This window comes from Oreochromis niloticus, linkage group LG1 (genome assembly GCF_001858045.2).
Source record: "Oreochromis niloticus isolate F11D_XX linkage group LG1, O_niloticus_UMD_NMBU, whole genome shotgun sequence".
Classification (NCBI taxonomy): Eukaryota; Metazoa; Chordata; class Actinopteri; order Cichliformes; family Cichlidae; genus Oreochromis; species Oreochromis niloticus.
In genome coordinates, this window is record NC_031965.2 from 18243676 (window position 1) to 18256573 (window position 12898).

The 12898-nt window shown below is 41.8% G+C and overlaps 1 protein-coding gene across 1 annotated transcript; it reads left to right on the forward strand.

The window, feature by feature from the left end:
• Window positions 1-2193: 2193 nt before the first annotated feature.
• Window positions 2194-11298, forward strand: LOC102081115 (probable methyltransferase-like protein 15). The gene is made up of 3 exons (XM_019357873.1): window positions 2194-2230; window positions 8669-8862; window positions 10632-11298. Exons 2-3 carry the CDS (start codon window positions 8727-8729, stop codon window positions 10856-10858), a joined length of 363 nt encoding a protein of 120 aa, XP_019213418.1. The 5' UTR covers window positions 2194-2230; window positions 8669-8726; the 3' UTR covers window positions 10859-11298.
• Window positions 11299-12898: the final 1600 nt, after the last annotated feature.

Below are 12898 nucleotides of genomic sequence, written 5' to 3' on the forward strand. Positions count from 1 at the left end.
CACTTTTCAAGAGACTTTATTCTCGAGGAGTGGGTATGGCTGCGGAGGTAAGCTGTTCCTTGGCTGGGCTCACCCTGAGGACCGGCACAGGTGCCGGAGCAGTCTGGACACCAGCCACTCCCATGCAGTGGAGGGAGAGCTGCAAGACCCTCTATCACCTACATCTGGCGCTCGGTCCGGTACTGCAGCTGTTCCTGCTGGCAGCAAAACACCGCTGCCTGCTCACTGTGCATGGCTGTGAGCTAGGCCACCATTTGAGCCAGCTCCTCCCCTTGCAGTCCTGCATTAAAACAGTGCAAGGACTAGTGCTATGCATTTAAATGCATGCAACTCACCAAAACACTTCACAACAATTCATAAAATGCACAAACTTGAATTTACGTCCTTCTAAGCTACCCAAGCTGTCGGTTTGGTCACCTGTTTCTAAAATGTACATGATGTAAATGTTCCCAGGCTACTTATAGTAAGAAATGTTAGTTATATTATGATATACAAGGAGTGACTGCCACAGAGACCTACTTTTACCTCCATCAGCAAACCATGCCAAAAAAGATACTTGGTATCAATGCTAATACTACTACTACTACTACTAATAATAATAATAATAATAATGGCTGTTATTTTGCTGCAAAAAATCTTTTTTAATTTCTCTCTTCATTCTTGCATGTCCTCTCTTGTTTTGCTCTTCCCAGCTAAGTGTAATAGTGTTTGCATTGCTCAGTATAGCCCACACGTCGGCAGTTCTCTGAGTTCTCTGTAGCCAAGCGATAACCTCAATCAATCAATCAGTCGTACATCATAGACGGCATGCAGGGAAGTGCTGATTTCCATGTTTAGAAACTCATGTCGTGTTCGCATTTCCTAACTATGCAGAAATTAGCTTGTCAGCCAGGAAGTAAAGATGATGAAATTAAAGTGGGGAAGCAGGGGGGCAGGAGAAACTTCACGATTCAGTATTTTCCCGTGGCTTTAACAGTAGGGCTGCTCAATTATGGCAAAAATGATAATCACGATTATTTTCACTGAAATTGAGAACTCGATTATTTGACGATATTTATTTAACAATAACAATGTATTGAATAATGGCTTTAAAGATTGTCAAAAAATAATATAAAATAGTGTGCAAATACTGATAACAGTGCAAATGTTTTCAATATAAAAAATAAATGAAAAATGTAAAGATCTATGTTTAGTGAACTTCAAAATACTGCGTAATATTTATGCATACAAATAACCAAACATCAAGGCAAGCTGTGTAGCCACACAATGCGCAATTGCATCAAACTGACATTGAGGTATGTCAACTAAAGTTGCTGCTCCTTTATTGTTTGATCGTATGTCACTTTGTGAGCGGTCTTTAAATGATTGAATAAATTTGTAGTGTTGCTCTGTGGTGCAGCTACGACACCGTAGCAAAGTTTACACACTATGTCAACTTGATCCATGTCTGACCCCACGAACCCGTAATGTTTCCACACCACTGAAGTCGTTCTACCTCTCTTTTCAACCAACAGCATTCTTTCTTCAGCAGTGGCGTGTCCAGCGGGGTGGCCTAGGGGGCACAGGCCAGCCCCCCAACCAGACTGGCCACCCCAGGTGGCTAAAACAATAAAATTCAGTCAAATATCAAATGTACGACTATGCTTTCAGTGAAGCTCAGATATCCGAGTGTAAGTGAATGCAGCATCGGCCAAGCACGAAAGACCTCACCGCAGAAAACAATTTTTCGGCGAAAGAAAATGAGGAGAGAATAAATGTCCCGGTAAGTAATATTATGTTTGTTGAGTTTAGTAAAGTTTGGTAAAATTAGAATACCAAGGAAAAAATAACACTTAAAGAATTATTGCAACCGTCGAATATTTCAGACAGTAGGCTGGGTGGGAGGGGCAGGTAGCATGACATTTATGAGTTATAAGATATAATCCAAGTTGTAACATAGCTGTATGGAGCTGCAGATTTGGTTGCAGGTTAACATAGCTGGACTGGCCATCGGGCATACCGGGCATTTGCCGGGTGGGCTGATGACTTATTTTATTTTTTTTGTAACGGCATGAACAATGACAGGTGGTGGATTGGCCAGATGCTGGTCGATGTGTAAAACTAACTCAGTTGTTTGGTGGTGGCTATGGCTGAGCTTTCACAGAGGCCAGCAGGTGGATGAGGGAAGGGGAGGCAGGAGGAGAGACCTGAGGCGGCCGCTGGTCCGAGTGTCAGGTGAACTGAACTTCAGGTAAGAAGTTATGACCTGCAGTGTCATGATCCTGGGCCATGTTGGCCCAGCATTCTTAGTTTTCATGTATTTTTGTATTTTGTTCCTTATTTAGGCCATGGTTCCTGGGTTGCTCTGTTACATTGTTCCTTATTTGATTTCCCCTTGTGACTTTTACCCCCTGTGTGCCCCTCTGTGTATCTGTGAGCCCTCGTCTCCCCAGCCCGCTATGCCTGTGCTCTCTCTCCCCTCCTGTCTGCACCTCTGTGTACTTCCTGTTTTACTTTGACAGTCTCCCGTCAGTGTTATGTTTACTCCTGCCGTGTCTCGTTATGATTATCTGTGTCAGCTGTGTTCCCCGTGTGCTCCAACTTCCCTCGTTAACCCTCTGTGTATTTCCTCAGTTCAGTGTCGCGTCGTCAGTGTCTCCTCCCCGAACCTGTGTGCCTTTCTGTGTTCCCTTGGTCAATATTACCAAAGTTTACCATAAGGTAGCATAGAAAGTATTTACTTGCTTTCAGGTTTCATTCAAATGTTAGTCTTTTTATTTGTTTCCCCACTTTTTTCCTGTTTCAAAATCAAACACCAGTTTGTAAGAAGATTATCTTCTTTTTTTAATAGGCAGATAAAGTTTTGCATTGGCATTGGCTAATTTGCCAATTGTATGTTAAAAATGTTTGTATTTTAATATTCAAAAATGTTTTTGCCCAAAACATATGTGCACTATATGTCAGTAAAAATACTATGCAAATATTGCTGTCCTTGAATGCTGAATAAACACTGACAAAGCACTGATTGTATCTCTTGTACTTTATCAACACAGTATCTAAAAACTTTGCACCGTAGTGGTTAAAATCTCTTTCTAATAAGAGTTAAAAGTGCATTCGGTTATTAGGTTTATAGGGTTATTGAATTATGGTTAACGGTTGGTAGAATTTTTTTTTAACATTATCTGCCAATTACATCTGCCACCCTTCTCCAAATCTGTGCCTCTACCTGGCCCCCCCAACAAAAATTTTCTAGACACGCCACTGTTCTTCAGCAGCCATTATCCTCTCCAAATAACTTCTGCTTAGCTTTCCGAGCTTCCCTCGGGTCCTCTTAATTGTTGTGACGCGTGTTCGAATCGCAGAGAGGTGCGCTCGTTTTACCACACGGAGCAGTGCGAGAGTAAAGCACAAGGGAGGTGCTAATAATCGACTCAATCGTTTTTAATGATCGTTGACAGCCCAGATCGTAATTTAGATTAAAATTCGATTAATTGAGCAGCCCTATTTAACAGTACATAAATAAGTCAGAGAGAGGTCTTTTATAACCATCTCTGGGTCATCTGGGGTAATTTAGTTAAAAATAAAAGAGTCATTTCTAAAGGCTAGCCTCTCTGTGTTTGTATCCCTCTTCTGTTTTTTTCCTCCACTGGACTGTAGATATTTCCATCACTGGTCCCCTGCTGAAAGCAATCAATCACCATCTTGTCTTAGGCTTCAGTGACGCAGGTAAAGGAACTGAGCAGGTCAACACAAGGGAATATTTCAGGCTTGATTTGTGAAGAAGCAGCATGATGCTGAATGAGCATGCGCTCAAACTGAGGGTGCTGTGAAGGCTCCTGATGTCCTCACCGATGGTAGCCTTACTGCAGATGGACAGGAAGAAGCTAATGGGAGAAAAATATTTAGTGAAGGAATGATTTCTGAAAAAAAAAAAAGATTCAGTACTGACCTCAGAAAAGGCAGAAAGAAAAATATCATTGTCACCTATTTTGACAGTTTGATGGATACAGTATAAAGCTGTTTTGAGAAAGTATTTTATGAAAGGACTTAAATATAATAAAGGAAAACTATACCCATTTTTTTCAATTAATCAAAGTCGATATAAACTTTATTGTCATCTCTGCTATATACAGTACAGTATATAGAGAGAGACAAGAAGACAAGGCTCCAGTTCCATTCAATGCAAAAGAACAACAATAAATATAGGAAGAGCAAGAATAAATATATATACACTTTGAGGTAAAAAGGGTTAATAACAGTCTAAAATTTACAATTTACAATTGAGATTTTAAGTGACCAACATGAGCAGGATTCTTGAGAGTAGGATTCTCCATAGATCAGCATCTGTATTTACAAAGGCAGTGGTATGTGGAGTTCAATAGAGTCAGTTAGTGATTTAAGTTGGTGCGTGATTGGGGGGGGGGTTGTGAGTTCAGGAGTCTGATAGCTGATTTATCAAACACAACATGAAAAGATCTTAAAGGGGATTTAACCTAGACCCATTTGTTCAGGCAGAACACGAGGACGTGGAGATGATATGAATGCATACAAGGTGAAATGAAAAGTCACGATCAGATGCAAATTCACTCAGGGCAGTGCAACCTAACAGGATAAAATATAGGAGATGAGGTTTTAGCTTCAACAAAAGACCCCCATATGTTCATATTGTGGTCATTAGAATGAGAGAGATAAAAAAAAAAAGCTGAGATACTGGAGAGGAATAACACACATGCTTAACTTAGTTCATCTCTAGTGCTAATAATTATAGTTGAATAATATCCAAGGCCTGCAGAGGCTGGGCTGCAGGGCACCAGAAGTTGACAGACAAACGTATCCAAGGTTGTATAGAAATATGAGAAAAAAAAAAGAAAAAAAAGACAATTCATATTTGTTTCTACTCTAATTAAAGTTGACCTGATATATTATTACCTGATGGCCGGAGGTGAAATAGACTCACCAGCCACTATTTTTTGGCCCACATTTAGATTTTGGTTACCAGTTTGAGTTGATTTGAGCTTTGGGAGGTGGCACATTGTCCTGGTTAAAGCAGGATTGTTCTAAAGAGATGGACATGGCCAAGACACCAAGAACCACCAATGCACCGATGCCTGAGGGCATCAGCCACCGGCAGGGAGTCTGGTGGGGGGACATAGGCGCCCACACCTGGGAGGGCCTGAGATGTTCCCAGAGAGGTGGAGTCTAAGACCCAACCTGACATAGACACAGACAAACAGGCACACACAGACACGAATGTGCATTCCCACCCTCATGCACGCATATACAAATACTCGGCACTCACCCAATGCAGAGACAAACAGAAATGGACACAGTACACACACTCACAAAACATACTCTATACCCCAGGGGCCCGTTCTTCGTACCTCGCTTACTACATCCAAGATCAAATGACACATCCAAGATCAAATCATCGCGCTAACTTTGAGCTCGCTAATCCGGTTCTCCGAACACACCTGTTGTTGACGATTAATATAGCTGGATGAAGTAATCTGAGATCACTGGGTGGCTTAAAAGGGGCTACGCATCGATAGTAGAAACATTGATCGGCAACCCTGTGATTGGTCAGCGAAGATGTCGAAGGAGCGCGCACAGTATTTCACGGCAGCAGACCAAGAACTCTTGATTGAGGGATATCAGGAGTTTCAGAGTTTAATTAAAACGCAGGGGAACACTGCAAAGGCTGCAAAAGCAAGGAGAGAGGGCTGGCAGAAAGTTGCTGACAAATTAAACTCGTAAGTGATCCATGATATTACATTATATCATGTGATATTATATTATACCACATTATATTATATTACATCATATCCTCTTTCACATTAGAGCCACAACAGGACCCACTAGAACATGGGAAAAAGTAAAAGTGAAATATAAGAATATTCCACAGAATGGTAATATTTATCACTTATATTGCTTTTAGTCTATGACAAGAGACCCTGGAATAATCTGTTTGTTTGTTTATAACAGCAACCAAGAAAAGGGCAGAGCAAATAAAGACAGGTGGTGGACCTGCACCCCCTCGTCACACCCCTTTTTGTACTGTGACATTTATTGACATTGTGGGTTTTTTTGTGTGTAGTTTGACATAACACTCCATCACTTTTACCTGTTCCCATGCAAGGGGTGACTGAAGCATGCACAGTAAGTCGGGAGTAAGTATATACAGTACAGTAAGTATATATATATATATATAGAGAGAGAGAGAGAGAGAGAGAGGGGAAGAAAGTAAATAATACCCTCACGGGAGAATCGATATCTCTCTATGAGCACACCGTCGCGCTGAGCTAAAGGATCCTGTCTATCCCGCAATATACGCTAAATTCTGTAAACTCTCCTTATCAATCTTGCACCTTCCTTGCTCACGTACAAACGGACAGGACATGGCTGCGACAGACTTCCCAAATCCACCTTCGCTTTTATAGTCGTGGTCTCTCATCTTGATTGCACGTAGTAATTTACTATTACTACTCTAAAATATGAATTACATCTGACATGATCTACTACATGTAATAGAATGATTAATAGTACATTTCCCTTTTTTTCGGAAATGACCTGTATGTATCTGTATGAAATCAATAAAAGAATCAAATGCTGCATTATCTTTAGTTACATTGCTAATATTTATTTATGGTAAAACAGTGGCAAAATATCGCTCTTGCTTTCATATAACTGCAGCGGACATACCTGAGTGGCCGCGATCTAATCCTGTTTACATAAAGTAAACCTGCTCCCGAGCAGGTTTACGCTTACGGATCTGTTGCTATGACAGCAAGTCCCGGATGAGCTTCGGAGAACCGAACGATCCAAGATCACGCGAAATCGTCAACATTCAAATCCGGCTAACTTACTTAGCGAGGTACGAAGAACGGGCCCCAGGTCCCCTCGCCCCCAGAGGGGGAATCCACCCCTAGACAATAATAATGGATTGCATTTATATAGCGCTTTTCGAGACCCTCAAAGCGCTTTACAATTCCACTATTCATTCACTCACTGGTGGAGGCAAGCTACAGTTGTAGCCACAGCTGCCCTGCGGCAGGCTGACAGAAGCGAGGCTCCCATATCGTGCCATCGGCCCCTCTGGCCATCACCAGTAGGCGGTAGGTGAAGTGTCTTGCCCAAGGACACAACGACCGAGACTGTCCGAGCCGGGGCTCGAACCGGCAACCTTCCGATTACAAGACAATCTGCCAACTCTTGAGCCACGATCGCCCCATGAGATGTTACCCTTTTCCCTGGGGTAGACACAGGCAGACCGTCCATGGTCCCGTAGCACCAGGGAGACCCCCGCATCCCAGACCCCGACCAGATGACCAGCTCCCCCTCCCACCCCCTCCGGCCCGATAGCGAACAGAGAACGAGGATGTGTGAAGACCCCATGCCTCCCTCCGCCTGCATATATATGGTGTTTTTTGCATGCTGTTCTAAAGTGCATTTAAAACATTGGCGGGCATGGTGCTTCCTGCCAAAGAGCAGCAGGTGTCAGCACGGTCCCTCCCGAGAACCCTCAGTGTCTACATGCATTTAAAATTGAGAGGTGGGCACCGGCGCCAGAGGTGAGGTTGAATACACAGACCATCCTCTGGACGCTGTATAGCGTGCCCACCCCCAAGGCCCTATATGTATATGTTATGAGAGTGTGAGTAATGTGGATGTCTAGGTTGTGGAGTAAAATTGAGCCACAGGTGGCCAAAAGGGGACAGAGGGCACCCTGCACCCTGGTGACATACCTGCACCCCAAGGCCCTGCATGTGTGGGTGGGTGTGGTGGAGCGGGAAGAGGGAGGCAGTTGGGGATGGGGAGGGAAGGAAGGGCCAGCTCCCCCGCTGATCCCAGTAGGCAGTGCACCCCAGCTCTCTGGAATCCACCAAGACCAGGAGGCCCAGGCCCATCCGGGCACACGGCAGGAGCACCGCCAAGCCCCATGGAAACCGAGGCGGCCCATGCGACCCCACCACAGAGGAAACTGTACCCACCCCATCATCTAATCATCTCCCAGACTAACCATTTTTTACCTTCTTTATGCACATGACAGTAAGCTGCTTCTGTTATCCACAAATATGTCTTTTTTTATGTATAAGTTAATAAACTTATTAACTAAACATTTTGTCTTGTTAATAGACACATTTTAGAATATAAACTGATGTAATACAACTTCTTTTTGTAACATGTGGAACACATTTCACAATAGTATTAGAAATAGTCATGTCTCCACATTGTAAACATTTGTAAAGGTAGGTCTTCTTCACTTTACTATGGATTTTCTTCGGTTACAAACAAAATCTTTTTTTATTACATTATAAAATGTTTTTTTTCTGTAGCAACTGTTTATGTAATCTATTCACACACTCACGCACACTTATTACTTATTAAATCACCTTTCCTTCCTATTCTGATGCTCAATTTGAACTTAAGCAAGTCATCTTGTCCATGTCTACAAGCATAAATCCTTTAAGGTGCTACTGTGTGATAGATATTTGCGTTTACAAGCGGTTTAACATCTGGTTTCCCTGATCTGGAGCAAATGCTGTTGAGCTGAATGAAAATGAAGTACTAGATTTCAGCTAACTTTGTTTTATATGTAGCGGAAACATATTCTCCAGTCTTTTAATAGCCATCATGTCTTCAGTTGTGTTTGTCTCTAAATACACTATTTCATTCCCTAATTCTTCCTCAGTGGTCGTGTGAAACCAATACTTGGCCAGTTCAGTGAGCTTGAAGACCTGCTGTCAAACATGGATGTTAAGCCAGGCAGCATTGATGCTGTCCTGTTGGATGCTGGCTGTTCCTCCATGCAGATGGATGAGGCAGAAAGAGGCTTTTCCCTGATCAAGGATGGACCATTGGATATGAGAATGGATGGAGACACAGGTAAAAGATTTGATACATACATTGGTTGGCTAATGTGATATGCTGGATAATCAGAAGCGCCTGTGCAGTGTTAATCAATGTAATAATGTGAAAGTGCAGATAGTACAAAAAGGCATACCTAAAATGGGTTACCAACAGCATGGGTCCAATTAATGTTATTTGTTTCTCCTAAACTTGATGAGTGTGAAAAAAAAATTTTTGTGTGTTTTTTTTTTTTAAATAATTAAAACAAACCCAAGTTTTTGGTCGACCTCTAGTGGTTATGTTAAAGAAAGTGCTCACCAATGGTAGCGGTTGCTCTGGAAGCTTTAAACATTTGGTGAGTGTCTGCAGTTTATAATGCTCTGTATGGCATGCATTTTATGGGACCAGTGGCTCAAATACATTTAAGGGATGTTTGAAGTTTTGCAAGAAAAAATTGCCTCCTCTAAAAGTCAGGTACAATTTATTCAGCAGTGTAGAAACATTAAGGCAGCTTGATTTATTTCATTCTGGGAAATGAAGTTTGTGAATGTGATAACTCGAGAACGAGGCAACGTAGGATTTTCTAATTCATACCATCAGTGCAGCTGCTAAAAATCTCGAATGAGTTTGAATCTTAGTGACCTCAACCTCAAGGTCAAGGTCAGAAGTCAAGTTTTCTGGAAATCTTAAGAACACAATAAATGAAGAAAGATGTCACCTAAGAATTTCAAATTGATTCCATAGGTGTATCTTCTAAAATCTTGGACAAGTTTGAATCTGATCTAAAGTTCAGAGGTTAACTTTTCTAAAAGTCACCTAGGATTTTCAAAGTCCTACTACTTGTGCATGTGCTAGGAGGCTGAGGGGTAGCGCTGGCTGCCGCGTCCATTTTTTCACTTGTCTGTTTAACACCGTTCACACATTTTTTAAAACCATGTCCTCCAGTCTGGTCAGTCCACACTCTTGACAGGTACTGCCAAATTATCCGCTAATGTTAGCTAGCTTGGTCAGCAGCTGCATTCATATACTTCGTGGGTCCCACACAGAGACACATTTTTTGGTGCTTAGTGGTGAACTAATAAAATACTAGAATTTCATCCCCATTACTGAAACACAAATCTTTGTACACACAGCAAGCCATATTATTAGTTGGGTAATACAATAAAAATACTCCCAAAGTCATCAACAGCACACACACAGTCAAGAGGTCCAATTTAATGACTCGAGTAGTGTATAAAGGCCTAGCACACACTACAGCTGCCTGTGTCAGGACACTCGTCACTCAATGTGTGCTCACCCCTAACTTACTTATCCAAGCAATTATCCAGAGATAAGAAATCATTCACTACACTTGGAGTTGTTACATTTCTAGAAATCACCTTTAGAAGCCAAAATTGTTTTACCAATATGATTTTTTATGCAGTAAAATTAGGCACTTTAACATGGAAATCTCTGGGGACTGGCGCACTTTTGTAGGTAGCCTCAAGTGGGCCTAGAGGAACTGCAGTTTCTTCCACTTCTGTGGAAATGAAATGTAACAATGCTATAATAATTCATTCATTAATAGACCATTAAACTTGTAAGATTAACCCTAAACCAATTCTTGTTTCCAAGATTGTTTCTTCCTGCAGTCTATGCATATAAAGACTGGCTTAACACACCTGTACACGTGGCCACTAAGACTTTCCAGGCCTTGCATATCTTTGTGAATGATGAGCTGAATGAACTTCACGCTGGCCTGTTTGCTGCCCAGACGTTGCTAAAACCCAGCGGACGTCTCTGTGTTATCACCTTTCATTCCCTAGAAGATAGACTGATCAAGCGTTTCCTGCGGGGAGATGACTTATCTAATCTGGATCACTTCAGCCAGAGAAAGCAAGGCACCAAGAAGGAAAATCTATCGCATGAAAAAAGAGACGGAAGTGTCTGTTGGCTTCCTCTGCGAAGAAAAGTGATCACCCCAGAAAAAGACGGCATTAAGGAGAATCCTCGAGGACGCTCCTCCAAACTCAGGGCAGCACTCAGACGATAACTATTGGACATTAAATATAAGACAATAGAAGTTGTAAAAAAAAGTTGGAGCTTTTGACATTGAACATAATTAAACTTCTACAAAGACTCAGGGTTAAATCTCAGTAGATTTGGTCTTGCTTTGTTACAGAGGAGCTCAGAGGTCAGTGTGTTACTGTAAGCTACTAAGTGGATTTTAGACATGAGGTGACTGTACTGTTTCCTATTTGCTTTGTAAAGAACAAAAAAAAATTACAATTACATTGAATTAAATGGAAAAAATGTTTACCAGTGTTGATTTCATAGACCTAGTTTTTGTCAGCAACCTTTTTTATTCTGACAAAAACAAGATGATAAGTAAAGAAAAACTAATGCACGAGGACAAAAACTGTGATGAAATGTATTGACAATTTGGTGAATGAATAAAAAGGAAGGTGGGAGGAGTTTGGGGACATGATCCAATCAAAAGTAATCTTGGGAAATAAGATGACATTTTTTTGGTAAATGGTACAGCTAGCTCTCATGCCCTGTGTTTCTCATGAAAATGTGACACAATGTCAATGCTTGGGAAGAAGACAAGTCATATGGAGCCATTTTGCATTTGATGTCACAGAAAATAAGACGCTTTTTAAATCGTGTGGAGCAAAACATGATAAGTGCTTACCCTTTATATTTCAGTCAACTGTCGTTACCTTGGTTATGGAGGATCATGTTGTGGAAGTTTCCCATTTAATAAAGCCTGCAGACAAATGGTGAACGTAGCTAACATCCTTTAATCAAAAAGAACAAAAACCCAAGCTTGGTGAGAGCAGCCATCGAGGGGCAAACGACTGGCAGAGCCCTGGGTTTAAATACTTTCTACAGAAACAAAAGGCAAAACACAGCTGTTTTCACACCATTGGTCTTCCCCCCAAAGAAAGAGTTCATAGTCCCTTGTTACCTCTTACAGTGGAGAAGAACAAAAGACTTCACTACTTGTGGAGTCTTCACTGGTGCCAGGCTTCTGGCGAAGCAGATGGCACAACACAGAAGAGCTACCTCGTCAGGCCAGGACTCCGCAGTCTATTTACACCTACAGGCCACTGGACACTCTTTCAATGATGAGGATGTACACATCCTGGACAGGGAGGAACGTTGGTTTGAGCGCGGGGTCAAGGAGGCCATTTACGTGAAAAGGGAAAGACCATCTCTGAATCGAGGAGGGGGCCTAAGGGTACATCTTTCGCCAGCATCTTACAATGCTGTGATTGCAGCCATTCCCCAACTCTCTGTGAATGGTACTCATGGCCATTGATCAGTGGGCTTTGATCAGTGGTTGTTGATCAATGGTCATGAGAATTTGCATAATTATGATGAAGGAACTGACCTACCAGCCCATTGTTCCTTCAGTGGGCTGGTTTCAGTCATTATGCAAATGTACTGTTTATAAGATTGGGGAAACCTGCAGTCAGCTGAGACTGAAGAAGTCACTTGGATGAGTGACGAAACGTTTTTCCCACTGAAAACGCTACGTCCAGATGAACAGAATTAACTTTTGGAGAGCATGTTAAATAGTCACTGTAGGTAGGTAAGTAGCTCAACATATAAAACAAACAAACAAACAAACAAAAAAACCCCGCCTTCTCTCATTGACGTCTGTATTTTCCCTGAACCCCCCTGGCTGAGTGAAACCTCTACTGTACCACATGAATCAGTAACACCAGAAAATACTGAATGACACAAGTGTCAGAAGTGGTGCTGAATGAGCTGGGTGGTTGTTCTTGAGCATTCTCCTTCAGCTGTAAGCTGATGATGTGTTTTGATCTTTACTATTTGACTTTGACTAATTGTAATTGCTCCATCAAGATTATTAACACTTTTTTTTCTCTTCTGTCTCAGTTTAGTGCTCTCTAAATATACCCTTCTCATTACCTTGGAAACTAAATGGCGCAAGTAACACTCAACTGAGTCTAAAATTATATGCTGTTTTAATCTAATATGAAATGATGCTGCATCGTGAGTTTGATTGTCCCTCCCTTTTGACATCAGTGAATGTCAAAACACCATCCCTGCTGACTGAACA

Excerpts from the sequence above, each read along its gene's own strand:
- LOC102081115 (XM_019357873.1), top strand. The coding sequence starts at position 8,727 with ATGGATGTTAAGCCAGGCAGCATTGATGCTGTCCTGTTGGATGCTGGC. Across the intron at positions 8,863-10,631 it reads GAGAATGGATGGAGACACAG|AAGATAGACTGATCAAGCGT; the intron begins GTAAAAGATTTG and ends TTCATTCCCTAG.